The sequence below is a fragment of the Poecilia formosa genome, unplaced genomic scaffold, assembly GCF_000485575.1.
Source record: "Poecilia formosa unplaced genomic scaffold, Poecilia_formosa-5.1.2 Scaffold53, whole genome shotgun sequence".
NCBI lineage: Eukaryota > Metazoa > Chordata > Actinopteri > Cyprinodontiformes > Poeciliidae > Poecilia > Poecilia formosa.
The window spans coordinates 432,665-449,165 of record NW_006799992.1 but is presented as its reverse complement, the minus strand read 5'-3'; the positions used below and the strand labels follow the sequence as shown (position 1 = coordinate 449,165).

The window sequence follows — 16,501 nt, the reverse complement described above, 5'->3', positions numbered from 1 at the left end:
CACTGCTAATCCGTTGTTTGAAAATGGAAAAAAGTATGGAAAGGATAGCATTAATCAGAAAAGCAGCTGAGAAGACCCAAGGAAACTCTGAGGAACTGAAGAAACAGTTCAGGTGAGAATCTGCTGATAACTATTAGTCATGGACCACACAAATCTGGCATTTTGGGGGAAGGGACAAGAAGTCCTGTTTGCAGCTTGTCACATTACAAGTTATTGCTTAATTTGAGTCTCTCAATGAAAAGCTTTTGTGCCCTGAACTCATGATGAAACACAATGGTGGCAACTTCAATAGGAATGGGGAAGACGGTCATGACTGGTGGGAAGATTACCACAGAGACATCAGAGAAAGGCTAAATGAACCCTGAGATGGACAGCAAAAGGCTTAATGCTGCGGTGAAGGACAATAACCCTAAACATGCAGTGTTAGCATTCCTCAGACAAAGCTCAGACATTTATATTTGCTCAATAATAATAATAATAATAATAATAATAATAATAATAATAATAATAATAATAATAACGTAGTTTTTTTTATTACTTAAAAAGGTTTTTGAAAATCTGTTCAGAGTGGGTGCTCTTCGTGCAGTTTCCTCTCTGTGGAGGCACGCGGGCTTCGCTGACTCCTCTGCTCGTGATTGTTGTGTCGCCGGCCGGGAGAAAGTTGCTCTCACAGTCTCTTCGCTTTGTTTTGCTTCATCACCACACACAGCTATGGCGGACAACCAGGAGGAGAAGCTGTACAAGGCGGAGTACGCTAAAAGCGGCCGCGCCTCTTGCAAGAAATGCAAAGATAGCATCGCTAAAGACTCGCTGAGGATGGCCATCATGGTGCAGGTGAGATAGTGACGTCTGCTGTTGATTTATCCAAGAAATCTCCCCTGTGGGGCAGCTAACTAAATGCAAGCTGGCTTATAACTGGTTTGGCTTATTGTGAACACATGGAGTCATTGTGAACTAGTTGGAAAGCTGGAGAGTGATGATGAAAAAGTGGTTTCTGTTCAGCTCAGTGAGGCCCCAGTTTAAATGGCTGACATTGTGTGCTAAGTTGTTGCTCACAAAGAACCGCTCAGCTTTTCTTTGCATTTGTTGTCTTGTGTTTCCCTGGACGACTCAAAAGGTATATATCAGTAAATAGGCACAGAATAATAAAGTTTAGACTGAATCGACGCCTCCTCCAACCAGTGCACACTGCTGCTCCTCCCCATGGAGAAATAATTATTTTAAGAGTCTAAAACCTGCTTATGAGGCTTCTTAAAGTCAGCCTCCTGATTCATGGCCCGTGGAGCAGCTCCAGCTTTGCAATCATTCTCCTTTTTTTTTTTAAACTCTAAAAGGGTAATTATTTAGTTCAGGTTTAATTAGTGAGTCCGTACTTTCAGCAAAAGTCAGCAGTTCTACCAGTTTTATCACCTAATTGGCGCTGACAATGTTATTGAATGAGAACTAATGAAAAAAATTCATAAAATGTTTTATTTTTTTCCTACTCATCCTCTGACTTTGCAGGATCAATCAGATTTAAAAAAAAAAAAAAGCGTAGCCATTTTCTGACTAGAAATTTTCATTTGATTGATTTATTTACATAATTGACAGTGTAACCGAAGATGATCACTTCTTATCCGAAAAGCTACAAATATTCGAATCTCCTTAGATATTCTTTTCTTTTTCATTTCTAAACGAATTAGTCGCCTTCTGTTTTGATTTAGTAAAACTACTGGTGCACCTTTCCAGCTTGTGTGTGTAAATTTGGGGTTTAATCAAAGCATCCTCCTTTTTCAGTGTAAATAAAAAAAACATACCTCATTCAAAAATAACTGATACAATAAGGCAGATAAAATATTTTGTCAAAAAAAATTGAGCTGTCAGTCAAAACAAAACTTGTAAATATGTTTATTAATTTCAAATATACGTATATCTGAACACAAATAATTCCTTGCTTTTTGTACAAGATGTAAATTAAAAACATAACGAAGGAAAAATATTCTTTACATTCGGTAAATCAAGTTATTATTGAAAGAATGAATTCCCATGCTGTTCAGCCATTAAACCGTTAATAGGAAGCTGTTAGAAAGATTTTAGATTTATTATAGTTTTCGAAATATTTTCAACTTGGTGCAGATGCACAGTAAATAATCCAGTTGTAATTATTTCAGTTATACTTTCAAAATATGACCACGTTTTATTTATTCAACCTTTTTTGTTTTCAAATAACAAAATAAGGACCATTTAAATCTTTTACGGGAGCACAAACGTCAAGTGGTTGTGTTTACATCTCCTCGCTGAAACCCACCCGCCCCCCAAAATCTAACGTTTGCTGTTGCTTCGTCGTAAACGTTCTGTGGACTCTTTGTGATGTTCGTCCTGCAGTCGCCCATGTTTGACGGGAAGGTCCCCCACTGGCACCACTTCTCCTGCTTTTGGCTGCGAGCGGCGCCTCAGTCCACGGCCGACATCGCCGGGTTTTCCGATCTGCGCTGGGAGGACCAGGAGAAGGTGAAAAAGGCCATCGAGAGCGGCGGAGCAGTCGGAATAGGTCGGTGCTCGGTTCGTGAAGACAATGGCTCGTCTGAGCGGACCTAATTAAGCTATCTTGCTTTGAACAGCTCGTAAAAGGTCTTGTTAAGTCAACAGTGTGTGTTGTTTTTTTTTAATTTTTTTTATTTAGCAATCGCAGTGCAAAGTGGAAAAACAAACTTCTGCTGATTTGTTTGTTATGATAATTGGCTTTTCCTGTTTATTGTTCTAAAGATATTGCTGGATTTAGTTAATTAATTTTTTAATATACGTTGTCATTTTTCCAGGAAAGGGTAGCCAGAAGAGTGCAGCTAAAGGAGAAAAGACTCTGAACGATTTTGCGGTGGAATATGCCAAGTCGAACCGCAGCACGTGCAAAGGCTGCGAGCAGAAAATAGAAAAGGTTTGCACCCATCTTGCGCCCGTTGGACAATAACTAAATTTATTTGCTTATCAGAGATTTTTTAATTTTTATTTTTTTCACACGTCTGGCATCTTCTGGACTCTCGTTCAGGACCAGATTCGTGTGTCCAAGAAGACGGTGGACCCGGAGAAGCCTCAGCTGGGCCTGATCGACCGCTGGTACCACACGGCGTGCTTCGTGTCCCGCCGGGAGGAGCTGGTGTTCAGGCCCGAATACGGCGCCGCCCAGCTGAAGGGATTCAATGCGTTGCGCGCGGAAGACCAGGAGGAGCTGAAGAAGAGGCTGCCTGCTGTCAAATCCGAAGGGTGAGAGGAAAAACGGAGCAAACAGGTTCCTAAACAGTCTGGGTAAAGCCTGAGATCAGAGTGCTTTACAGGCCTGGAGAATAAATATGGAGACTAGAGCTGCAACTGTACATTATTTTAGTAATTGATTTTCTATCAGGTATTCAGATGAAACAATTGGCACGTTCTGCAGATTTTTCATTTCAGCATCCTTTTTTTCCATACTATATTAGCAGTACATTAAAAGCAAGGGTAACGGAATATATTCCTTATTTGACAGTTTTTTTTTTTAAAGTTTTTTTTTGTTTTTTTTTTTAAATCGCCAGGAAAAATCTGAAGCCTGTCCGTCATTTTGACAGATTACAAATTCACACCCCCGACTATACGTGGTGCAGATGCACGGACGCTTTCAACTGTCCGCACAGAGTGCATGGCCGAGGTAACTGAAATCGATAAACGCAAATCCCTTTTGAGTATCATCTCTGACACGGACACTGAACTACACGCAGCTGACCGGGAGCCGGCGGCTCGTTGAAGAGTTATGAACAGGATGCTGTGGAGCGTGTCTGGTGACAAAGCACATTCCAAACTTTGTGCGAAGTGGCGCGTTTAACATGACGACAGCACACGTAGAACGTGCTTGGAGAATGCTATGTTCTGTATGTCATGAAATCTTAAAATAATATGTCGAGTTTACTTCATCACGTAATTAAAATTCACCTCTAATTAAAATTAGCCAGGTTGGATCAGGCCCAATGCTTATGAACTCGGTCCGGGACAGGTTTGATTTTGATTTTTTTTTTTTTTTTGGTCTGATTTAAACTTTAGCGCAGATTTCTCCTCCCAGTACGGACCAGGAGGAAGTTCTTTAATATTTAGAATTTCTGCTTGGAAGAACGGACAGTAATATTTACAGGGTCAGTGTCTGTTGTGGATCACTGGTTCGACCTGGTGTTTCTTTCTTCTCCTCTGTTCTGCTGGTTCGACTCCTCTCCGTCTCCCAACATCCCGCAGCACAAGAAAATAGCCTTGAAAGTGTCTCTGAAAGCCGTCATGGTGTACGCGTACAGGAACGGGTTGACGGCAGAGTTGGCGTGCGACAGGATGATGGCGGCGAGCAGCAGCTCGAACGGCACGGGGCAGCGCGGGCAGAGCAGCAGGAAGCAGTTGATGATGTGAAGAGGGATCCAGCAGACGGTGAAGAGAAAAAGAACCAGGAAGAGAGACGTGGCCATCTTCATCTCCCGCCGCATGCTGGCCGCCGCTCGGCCCTGGCCCTCGGCGCGGCTCCGCTGCTCCGGCCCGATCCGCCGCACTTGCTGTTTGACCGTGACGAAGATCTGAGCGTAGATGAGGAACATGATGACGAGGGGCGCCAGCACGCAGGCAAAGAAGTTGAAATAGACCATGTAGGTCATGTCCACCACCAGCACAAAGAAGCAGTAGCCCGAATCGGGCGGCGTCTTGTGCCAACCCATGAGAGGCACCAGCCCGATGAGGAAGGCCAGCAACCACGTGGCGAGGATCACCAGGACGGCGTTGCGAGGCGTCATCAGGACACGGTAGTGGAAGGGCATGAAGATGGCGACGTAGCGCTCCACGGCCACCGCCAGGAGGCTGAAGATGGAGCTCTGCGTGAACATGATCAGAACGCTGAGCATGAGGAGGCACAGGTAGAGGTTGTAACGCGGTAAGCCGGTGTCCGTCAGGATGGCGCAGGGGATGGCGATCACGCCCACGCAGATGTCTGCGACTGCGAGCGACACCAGGAAGTAGTTGGTGACGGTGCGTAACTTGCGGTTGAGACCCACTGCGGCGCAGACCAGCAAATTACCCAGAGTAGACAAAAGGGCGATGATGAGCTCAGCCGTCATGTACGGCACGTTGGGGGAAACGGCAACGTCGGCAGGTGGACGGGATGGAGACAGGGAAACGGGAAACAATGAGACGTTCAGTGGATCTCCGTGAGACGAGTTGGTGCTTAGGAACAGAAGAGCCGTCGGGTTCTCCATCATTCACCTAAAAAGACAAATTAGACCAGTCAATCAAAGTCGGATTTTATTTTTGAAAACAAATAAACTGTGTCTTATAAAAGTATTGTCATAACCGAGATCAGAAGGACATTAGGGTGAAGCAGAAGGAAAAAATAAAAATACCTGATTGTTTTTACAACTAACCTGCAAAATATGGCGTCTGTTTGTATTCATTCTCTGAGTCGATAGTTTGTAATATCACATTTCGCTTCAGTTGCAGCTGTGAGGCATTTAGCGTACGCTAACGCTTCCACCAGCTTTTTACAATAAGACACTGAAGTTTTTGTCCATATTTTTTATACAACAGTTGAATTTTAATCAGGTTGGATGGAGATCAAATTTGCAAAGCGATTCTTAATTTCCTGAAGCTTCTTCCACCTCCCATCGTCCAGCTTTTCTGTCCCAGCTGAAGAAAACCATCCCAAAACTAGAGTCAATCAGTCGATCAGCCGGGTTCACGGTGACTGATGATTTATGACCTCTGACGTCGATTTGTTGCTCTGGAACAATTTTGGGGTTTAAAAGTTAAAGTAGCAAAATCTGGCATACAAATATATGCCAGATTTTTCAGATTTTATATGCAAGAAGTGTTAAAATATTTTAGCATTTCCCTTTCGATTTACAGTTATGTAGCACTTTGTGATGGTCTGTCAAAAACTCCTGATTAAAATACAGAAAAGTTTGTGGTAGTAACATGACAAAATGTGGGAATACTTTTGCAAAGTATTGTAAAGCAAAATTCTTTTCACTTTTTGCTTTTCGAGTTTGACAAAAATCAGACAATTTCATATGCTGGACTAATATTAGGGGACATTTGGGTGAATCCAAAAATTGGAATAATCTTGCAATGAATTTTCCGATACATTTAAAACTGCTTCTATCAAAAATATTTTTTCCTTCTCACTTCAGTCACTGTAACAATATTAATTATTTGAAAACTATAAAAAAAAAAAACAAGTTACATAAAATGCAGAACTGGAATTTAACGTGGAAACGTCAGATAAACATTCTAAACGTTTATATACAATTTATCATCAAAGACAAGAGAACCTAACTTCTCTTATCTTTATGGTGGAATAAAGATGGTGGAATTTAAAATATCAAGTAGGAATAAAAATGATTAAATAAAAAGTGAACAAACAAATGATATAAAACAAAACATGCACTAAGTATAAGACCAAAGTTAAAGTGAATTTGCTTTAAAAATTTCAGAGCCAGTTGTAATTTAAGAACTCCTCACCTTGAACTTAACTTCTCAACCCAAGGAACCAACAGAAGGACTTTCTCAGAAGAACTGAAAGGTTCGGAGGACTTGAAGGGGAAAACAAATCAACTAAATTGGACCAAATTAAAACAACCCATGAAAACACCAAGAAAGCAAACCTAAAATGCAGTAATGGCTAATTAAATAACTTTAAAATAGCTGGAATGTCAACTTTTTCTGGTCGGTATCCTTGTAAAACTTTTGTCATTGCATTAAAGTGTGATTATCTTTAATAATATGATGCATTACAGCTGTATGGTTTCTCACCGTTTCATAATGCGTCGTTCAGGATTGTTGGAGCATCATTTGTGTCGCCCAGACAACAGCCATCTTCTTTATGAACAGATCTGCAAGATTCAGATTTAAATAGCTTCTTCCTTTACTCCTCCTGTCACCTGCTGTCCGATCAGGGAGGGTTTTTTTTTTTTTGTCTTGTTTTTCCTAAAGTGGAAATAAATCAGAGTGAGGACGCTCCTGACGGGCGGTCATTAACGCTCCGTTAATGGTCTCTCTGGGACGGTGATTTTTCCTGTCCGGACATCATCAGCGACGCCGGGGAAGGCGCAGACGTGCACCAGCTTGCGTTTGGATGCACGTCCGCTAACCGATGGGGCCCTAATGAATTAGTTTTAATGAATAAAGGTGTCAGATTCAGGCTTGTTTGGTTCTCACCTTTGTTGTTGTGCTCTGTCCCACTGCGCCTCATTTAGGAAGTTGATGATGATGTTTTCTGACCTTTTTTCCTTCGTCCTTTCTGAGCTCTGAACATCCGCCAAAGTTTGCGACTAAACTTGGGTTTGTTCCCACAGGAAGCGCAAATCCGACGAGGTGGACGGAGCATCAAAGAAGCAAAAGAAAGAGGAAGAAGAGGAGAAGAAGAAGCTCGAGGAGCAATTGAAGGTACTTTTGTTTGCTTCTTTACACATGTGGTAATGTTTAGAGATCTTTGGCCTTGATAGACTGGTTTGGGTAATGCACATCATGTCTGCATACGTAAACAGACTCAAAGCCAACTGATTTGGGGTATTAAAGACAAGCTGAAGAAACATTGCTCCGTCAACGACATGAAGGAGCTGCTGATTGCAAACGGCCAGGATGTTCCCTCCGGAGAGTCCAACGTAAGAAAATAAAAAAATAAATAAAAAAAATGTGTGTACCCATGATAAATGTGCATAAGATTCATAAAATATATTAATCTTTCGTAGCAGCACCATAATTCAATCTAATTTTTATTTAGGTCTACTGTATCTTTCATTTGACGTAACATGTTTTAGGTTTGTTTTTCAAGAATTACTGGCATAAATACACATTCATTCAAAATTAGACAAAGGGAGTTTCATGATTATTTTTGGCCTTTAAACATTCTTAGACCAGAATCTCGGTGTTTGCACTGACACTTTCATTTTTAATTTAATTACATTTTTTTTATTACTTTTACTCAAAAAATGAGTCAGTCTGAGATGCACAATCTCAGCTTTAAAGAGTCTGTATTTGGTGTAAAATAATTCAATGCAGACTTTACAAGTCAACGTATAATAGGCTTTAGTTGGTGTTGATCGTAGTTGGTACAGATTTAAAAAAACACCAACTTTGAAGCAGCTTTTAATAAGGTAATAAAAACAAAGGTAATTTGTTTGTTCTCAAATTTGTACAATGTTTTTTTTTTTTTTAAAATGCTTGAAAAATCTAGGACTTTGAGTTGGTATGAAATTAAAAGTATAGCATTTTAAAGAGGTAAAAGGTTGTTTTGAAAAATTAAAATTTATTTTAGGGTTTCTTCCACATGTTTAAATTTCTGTAGTTTGTAAAATGAAACCCCAGATTCAATGCATGTGTTTTCAAAACAGTTGAAATGGTTAGAAATAGATTTTTTATTGTTTTTTTTTACGTGAATGTCAGTGGTTTGGGGTTTCCTAGAGTCTGAAGAGAATGTCGTCTGCCAGGTGCTGGACAGCCTGGCTGACGGCATGGCCTTCGGTGCTCTGGAGTGCTGTAAGGAGTGCAAGGGCCAGCTGGTGTTTAAAGGAGACTTGTATTACTGCTCTGGAGACATTTCGGCCTGGACAAAGTGTGTGTTCAAAACCAAAACTCCTTCACGCAAAGACTTTGTCGTCCCTAAGGTGGGTCGCTGTTTGTTATTAGCATTCCGAAAGTGAAAAAAAAACAACAAAAAAAACACACTTGCTTTGGATTTTTATTTCTATTTCGTTTGGCCGTTTCAACGTGTCATTTCAGGAGTTCCACGAAGTTTCTTTTCTAAAGAAATTTAAATTCAAGAGGCAGGACAGGGTTTACCCCAAGGAGGCTCCCGCTCAAACTCTGAAACCAGCGAAAGCCGAAACCCTGGCGAGCGCTTCCAGTGCGCCCAGCGAGCGACTGCTGGAAGCAGCGCCTTCAGGTCAGGGAAAACTGAACTTTTGTTTCTAGGACACTGTGGGCATCTATTTTTAAATATCTAATGTCCTCTCATTTATTGTGGCATGAAAATGTTTTCACAGCTCTTTGAACCTTCTCATGTTTTGTGTTTATAATGTGGGCGAATGCAGACGATCTGCGAAGTGGGATGAAATGATGCATGGTGTTCAATTTTGAGAAAGAAACTGTTGCTAAATACAGACACAAAGTTGCTTAGTTTGCACATCGACTGGCTGCACTTAAGGATGACTAACGGCGCCCTCTTCTGGGTGGCGGCCAAATTAAAACACAAACGAAGGTCTAAGCAGAGATTAATCGATTGGAACTGATTTTATTCAAATAAACCATTAAGACAATTAATTGTTTGCAACCCTAATTTAGATTAAGGTTACATGTGTTAGAATGGTCTAATCAAATCCTGGACCTGACTGAGCTTGAGCAAATTTTCACTTCGGGGTTTGCAGCTCTGGCACATCAACAGACGTGACTCACTCAAATTCATCCCAAGCATTTGAGGTTTTAAACGCCACGTGTCCTTCAATTTCCACTTTAGTTCCTTTTGCAAAGCCTTGTGATGAAGCTAGCATTTATTTAGTTTTCTTTTCATTCAAATACATTTATCCAAATGGATTCTTTTTTTGGATTCAAAGGGTGAGTTATGGAAATTGTTCTCTACCTTTTATTAAATAGACAAACCTCTAACTGGTATGAAGCTGCTGGCTGTCGGCAAGTTATCGAAAAACAAAGATGATCTGAAGGCAGCCGTGGAAGAACTGGGTGGGAAAATTACCGGCACTGCCAATAAGGCCTCTCTCTGTCTCAGCTCTAAGAGTGAGTAACAATCTACTTTGGCCTGTGACGATCGGAAATGTAACTTTTAATGGGACATTGTTTTTGTAACCATCTTTTCAGAGGAGGTGGAGAAGATGGGTAAGAAGATGGAGGAAGTGAGAGACGCAGGCGTGCGAGTCGTCTCGGAGGATTTCCTCACGGACGTCAAGTCATCGGGTAAAGCTCTCCAGGAGCTGGTGTCTCTTCACGCCATCTCACCCTGGGGCGCAGAAGTTAAGGCGGAACCTCAGGCTCCAGCTGCAACCTCCAAATCTGGAGCTCTGTCTGCTAAGAGCACCGGCAGGGTAAAGGAGGAAGAAGGTAAACGGTGGTAGTTGCAGTAGTTATTGGTGGTGTAAGTGCTAAAGGAGGGTCATTAATAAGTGAAGCTGTCAACATACAGGTGGTAGTAAGGCCAAGAAGATGAAGCTCACAGTCAAAGGCGGAGCTGCTGTGGATCCAGACTCGGGTAGATATAAAACTCCCGGACTGTAATTGTAATCTTTGCCTTTTGTCGTGTTTTCCTTTAACTTTAATGGGTGTTTTTGCAGGTCTTGAAAACAGTGCCCATGTCCTGGAGCAGAATGGGAAGATGTACAGTGCTACTTTGGGTCTTGTGGACATCGTCAGAGGAACAAACTCTTATTATAAGCTGCAGCTGCTGGAGGATGACGTACAAAAAAGGTAACATCCCTTTGTTGTAGTGTGATATTCACACAGTAGGTACTTAAGCTGCTTCTCAGGCTGTTATTTCCCTTCGCGACCACTTTGACCCATGTGTTCTTCTCCTATGTGTTTTGTAGATACTGGGTTTTCAGGTCTTGGGGCAGAGTGGGCACCACCATCGGAGGCAACAAGTTGGACAAATTCCACGACAAGAACTCTGCGCTGGATAATTTCCTTAGTGTTTATAAGGAAAAGACTGGAAATGACTGGGGTACCTCCAACTTCACTAAATATCCCAACAAGTTCTACCCTTTGGAGATTGACTATGGACAGGTACCAACACAGACCCGCAAACCCCAAAAACAAACCTTCCAATGCCGTTTGAGGTTTTTGTTTTGCAATGCTCTCTTTTCAGGACGAGGAAGCGGTGAAACGGCTGACGGCCTCTGCTGGCACCAAGTCTAAGCTGGACAAACCAGTTCAGGATCTGATCAAGATGATCTTTGACGTAGAGAGCATGAAGAAGGCCATGGTTGAGTTTGAGGTGACCCTTCTTTTCCCCATTTTATCAGCAGTTTTGACTAAGTAGTAAATATTAATTGCTGAGCCTTTTTTAAATAGTTTTTTTTTTGTTGTTGTATTGCAAATGTAAGATGCTGTTTTAGTTTTACAATTAGTGAGGTCTTTTTGTTCTTGTCCTGTTTACAGATTGATCTGCAGAAGATGCCGCTTGGCAAACTGAGTAAGAGACAAATCCAGAGTGCCTACGCTCTTCTGACTGAAGTACAACAGGTTGGTTATAAACATAAATATCTGATATTCTTGCTATATCTGGGTAATATGGCAAGAATATCAAGACTTTTTCTTTTAAATTGAAATTATAATCACATTTTTCAGCAGATTTTCATCAGGTTTCGCAACAGTTCATTAATATTTTTGTGTAGAAAAAAAAAAGTTGTAGCATGTTTCATATGCTACATGAATGTGAAGAACCCCAAATTTTCTTCGCATAAACTTAATATTTGAAAATATTTCAACTAAATTTGCTGTCTCTTCAGCACAGATGGCTACAAAACGTCTTTGGTAAAACAGCGTCTCTATTTTTTTACATAGGTTTTTTTTGATGATTGAGCAGTTTGCTTCCTCCCTGTTTTGATACGTCTCGCTGATGATTCAGGCCACAGCATGCAGCTTTGGTTCATCGTGTGCAGCCAATGAAAGAAAGCTGCAGTGACCAATATAGTCTGTGGCTGTTGGTTCATTCGAAACGCTATTGCAAAAGTTGGAAAAGGTTTTCTTTCTAATTTTTTATTTATTATTTTTATAAGAAAAGGCAGATTCATTAGATAGCATGTCGTCATAAGCAAATTGTGCAAGGCTTCTCTTTTTACTTAGGTTTTGTTGTATCTGTGAATTTTTCACCATGCAGAAATCATAGGGCCCCAACTTGTAGACAATGCCACAGTCCCTCTGCTTTGGCAGACTGACAGCATCTTATTATGGTTATTTCCGCCATCCTTAAATAGCCTTGATTATGTTGTAGACCTGTATCACTGCCAGCAGTGAGCCCCTCTACACAACAGACTATGACAAAGATTACAACCTCTCTACACTGTCCTTTAAACAGTCTTCTACTGCACAACTCTTTGCAGACATATATCTTCTTATTAGGAAATGTTGATCTGTTGCTTCATTTATTGTCAGACTCTGTATCTCTTACTATTGTTGTTGTTATAGGCTGTGTCGGACAGCGTACCTGAGGCACAGATACTGGATCTCTCCAATCGCTTCTACACCCTCATTCCTCACGACTTCGGCATGAAGAAACCTCCTCTCCTCAACAACCTGGATTACATTCAGGTGACATTTTTGTCCCACTCACAACAGTCTTCTTCTCGCCACGTCTCTTTGATGAGAGCAGTTCTGAATTCGGGAGCAAATGCCCATTTCACAAATGTTCCTCTGCAGGCTAAAGTTGAGATGCTGGACAACCTGCTGGACATCGAGGTCGCCTACAGCTTGCTGAGAGGAGGAGCGCAGGACAACGAGCACGATCCGATTGACATCAACTACGAGAAGCTCAAAACTAAGATCGAGGTAAGAGGTGAAACATTTTCTTATTTATTTCCCGTTGTCCGAGGAAGGTGCGTAACGTGTCTTGATAAATCCGCAGGTCATTGACAAGACCACGCAGGAGGCTGAGATCATCATGCAATACGTTAAGAACACCCACGCGGCCACACACAACACCTACACCCTGGAAGTGCAAGACGTACGTCACTATTACACGTTTGTTTATAAAATCCGCATAAATAGCTTGTTTTCTTCAAGTAGACCTCTTTTCACACAATAAATTTAAGCTCACATTGTTATCTCCTCTTAAGATCTTCAAAGTCACACGAGAAGGAGAGCACCAACGCTACAGTCCGTTCGAGGAGCTACACAATCGACAGCTACTGTGGCACGGGTCTCGCGCCACAAACTACGCTGGTATTCTGTCTCAGGGTCTTCGCATTGCACCTCCAGAGGCCCCTGTGGTGAGTGTCTTGTATGCAAAGAAGGTGTTCTTTGTCACAGCGCTTTGTTGCTTTTAAATACTGATTCTTTCCACTTTAACTTTTCAGACTGGCTACATGTTCGGCAAAGGTGTGTACTTTGCCGACATGGTGTCCAAGAGTGCAAACTACTGCCACACCTCTCAGTCGGACCCTGTGGGACTCATTCTGCTGGCAGAGGTCGCTCTAGGCAACATGTAAGTGGCGACTTGATGTATATATTTAGTTTAAAAACAGCTGATGTGATTGTATAAATGAACACGATCCTTTGCGTTCGCAAACACAGGCATGAACTGAAGAAAGCCTCTCACATTACAAAATTACCAAAGGGGAAGCACAGTGTTAAAGGTAAGAACCTTCACTATTGCTTCATCAAATACTAGACTGATCATGTGATGCATACTTTTTGTGCAGCCCTAATAAAAATGCATTTGGAAGAGTGGATTATGGAAATGGGCCACTGTGTCATATTTTTTTTTTGTTAATGAAATTAGATTCTAGCATGCTTATAAAATCAGACAGGAAGTCTTCTTCTCTTTAATATAGTTGTTAGGCATTCCACAATTTGTGGATATTTCGGTTTTTGATATTTTCTCCTCCATTGAATCAATGTTTTTAAATTAAAAATGTGACTTTTCAGAAATTTTTAGTGAGGTTGTGCTGCTCTGTTGGAAGATTAGTTTACGTTTAGACCTTTTGCACATCGCTACTAAGGGTGTCAATTCTTGCAGAGGGTACTGTTAATATTATAATGGTTATAAATTTAGGTTGTATTGGAGATAAAATTTTTTGTTTCATTTGTGTTTTTCGTCTTTTTACTTTTTCTTTCGACATTTCCAGGTTTGGGTAGAACCGCTCCTGATCCAAATGCGTCTGCCACTTTGAACGGGGTGCAAGTGCCTCTGGGAAAAGGAGTCAATACTAACATTGATGACACAAGTCTACTGTACAACGAGTATCCTTTGGTTGTCTCAGTACCTGTGAATGTAAAGGTCATTTTGAGAAGTGACCCTTTAGTTTTCTTGTTTTGCCAGTTTTCTTTCTGCTGTCTGCAGTTTTTTCTTCACCTCTGCACACAAAAAGAGCAATGTCATCATTAAAGTCTAACTAACCCTCATCTGGAAAAAAATAAACCCTCACATGGCAAAGTTTAAAAATTTCTGCAAACTGGGTGGAGTCAAAAAATGGCTGAGTGTGGGAATGAGCAGAGGGGTGAGTGGTGTTGTGGTCAGGACTAATAGAAAAATAGAAAAACCCCAAAATAATTCTATTATCGTAATTTATGCAATATTCTATTTTTAACATGACGAATATATCGGATATGATAAAATGCACTGGACTGCATTGTCCATCTCGGTTTTTCTTAACCACTGTTCCTCCAGGTACATTGTATATGATGTGGCTCAGATAAACTTGAAGTATCTCCTGAAGATCAGGTTTAACTACCAGACATCTCTGTGGTGAAAAGGATCTTGTCTGGACCTTTCAAGGGGGAAAAAAAAAGACCACTGTTGCAACTACATGCCTTGGCTTCATTTTCTGCAGCAGATGGCATATAGAGGAGTGAAGCTATACTATGCCCTAATCCATGTGAAGTCATTTTACTTTATTTTCATCAGTTTCTGTAGCTTGTAGCGCTTGGCATCAACAGTTAGTTCATGTGTGGTGCACACGGCGGTGCAGGAAAAGGACTAATGATAAACCATGTTCATCAGGAGTTGATCATGTTTGATTCTGAACATTAAACTCTCCTTAATAAGAGAGTTACATACCTATCTACCATGCTATCATACCATGCCTTCATGTTTAAAAGGCGTTTTGAGCTGTGTCCATGCACGCTACACACATGCATACCTGTGGTTAGTCTTTTTTTTTTTCTGAATTAGTCTCTCGCATTTTGTAGACTGCCGATTTTAACGTTTGACATGTACATATTTGGTTTGTTCTTTCTATCAAGCTGTTATTCCCCTTTAAAGGTTCCCTTTTTCTTGCTTACCTCCATGGCAATAAAACGAGTTGCATCCTAAAATATTTGTCACTTTGGTTTCTTTTCCTGATCGCAAAAACAAATTCTATTCTTCGACAAGTTCTGGTAGATCATGTGAGTGTCCAGGACTTGGTCGACTTTAAACCACGTGATAATTATATCCAGATATTTAGGTTTCATTCCTGTTTTGCATAATCAACCTCACACAAACTGGATTGTTTTTCCTGCGTACCTTATTAAAGTTCCTTGCCAACCTGTTCATGTTCCCTTAGCCATTTCTTGTGTTGCTATATTGAAACCACAAATTAGATTGTAATTTTATGACACAGATTATCACAAGGTAGCATATTACTCTGCAGTGGAAGAATACATGGAAAAGTGAGGTCTACATCTATATTCTCCCCCTTTCAAGTATTTTTTTTTTGTAGAACCACCTTTTGCTGTTGTTACAGCTGCAAGACTTATGCGATATGATTCTTAAACAAACCTAGAGAATGAAATTTCTGCCCATTCCTCATAAATTAGGTGAATCTCAAATCGGATTGGATGGAGGACAACTGCACAGGATTATAATAGAAAATATAATCATATATATAGATGGATAGATAGTATAAGACAGTGTATCTTCAACCGTCACATTTTTTTTTACATATAAATATAAATATATATATATATAGAGAGAGAGAATTATTTTCCGCCTATAGAAGATACTTTGTTCAAAACCTCTCAGCTCAGGTAATGGATTGTCACTATGCTGGACAGTGTATCTTCAACCGTCTCACTTTTTTTTTTCTTTTCACCATTTTATTTCCTGCATTTCTCTGTATATAGCTTGAACCATCTTTGAGTTCTGACCAACATTCCCTGCTCAAATAATTCATCCTCATAGAATGTTTTTATACTCATCTTTCACATTGGATGCGGTTTGTGGGATCTGCAACCTGTGGCAGGCTTCAGGCTTTCTGCAGTTGCTCAGATTATCTTTGGTGTTGAACTGAGCAGCGTTTTTTTTTTTTGTTGTTGTTTTTTTAAATATAAACATAATAAAAATCAAGTTTTAAAAATATTTCTGTGGCTTAATGTAATATAAGCAAATAATGTCTGTATATACATTACATTATACATTTTTTACTTTTTTAGTTTAAGTTTGACGTGTTCAAATCATTTTTTTTATATCGGGGGTTTTATGAGCTGCAAGCCAAGAACAGGAGTAAGACTGGTTTGTTAACCACTGAAAAAAAAATAGCAGGTACTTACAAAACTAGATGAAGTGTCTTTTGTTGTTTTGCAAAGCAAAATTTGATTAATTCTAAAGAAGCAAGGCTCCAAATATCTCTTTGGATGGTAAAGGTTACTGATGCCTATAATTTTTGATCAAAATATTTTTTTGAGAGATTTAATTTTTCACATGGGGTCTATGTATATTTGAGTTATGAAGGCAATTTGCTACTGAATCAGATACAACAGAAGTAAACACAAATACTCCAGGTTTTTTTATTGTTAGTTTGAAGAAAATGAGAGAAACATGTTT

The 16,501-nt window shown here is 40.3% G+C and overlaps 2 protein-coding genes across 2 annotated transcripts; one reads left to right on the top strand and one right to left on the bottom strand.

Moving 5' to 3' along the window:
* Positions 1–583: 583 nt before the first annotated feature.
* Positions 584–15,012, top strand: parp1 (poly (ADP-ribose) polymerase 1). The gene is made up of 23 exons (XM_007552849.2): positions 584–834; positions 2,365–2,530; positions 2,799–2,914; positions 3,026–3,240; positions 7,326–7,416; positions 7,518–7,634; positions 8,460–8,636; positions 8,752–8,914; positions 9,622–9,762; positions 9,844–10,083; positions 10,166–10,231; positions 10,314–10,446; positions 10,566–10,761; positions 10,844–10,972; positions 11,137–11,220; positions 12,166–12,288; positions 12,397–12,525; positions 12,602–12,700; positions 12,813–12,965; positions 13,053–13,180; positions 13,270–13,331; positions 13,824–13,938; positions 14,366–15,012. The coding sequence occupies exons 1-23, from the start codon at positions 712–714 to the stop codon at positions 14,445–14,447; spliced, it is 3,048 nt and encodes a 1,015-aa protein (XP_007552911.1). The 5' UTR covers positions 584–711; the 3' UTR covers positions 14,448–15,012.
* On the bottom strand, positions 3,252–6,406 carry LOC107836360 (adenosine receptor A1). The gene has a single exon (XM_074560040.1). The coding sequence runs from the start codon at positions 5,232–5,234 to the stop codon at positions 4,155–4,157; it is 1,080 nt and encodes a 359-aa protein (XP_074416141.1). The 5' UTR covers positions 5,235–6,406; the 3' UTR covers positions 3,252–4,154.
* Positions 15,013–16,501: the final 1,489 nt, after the last annotated feature.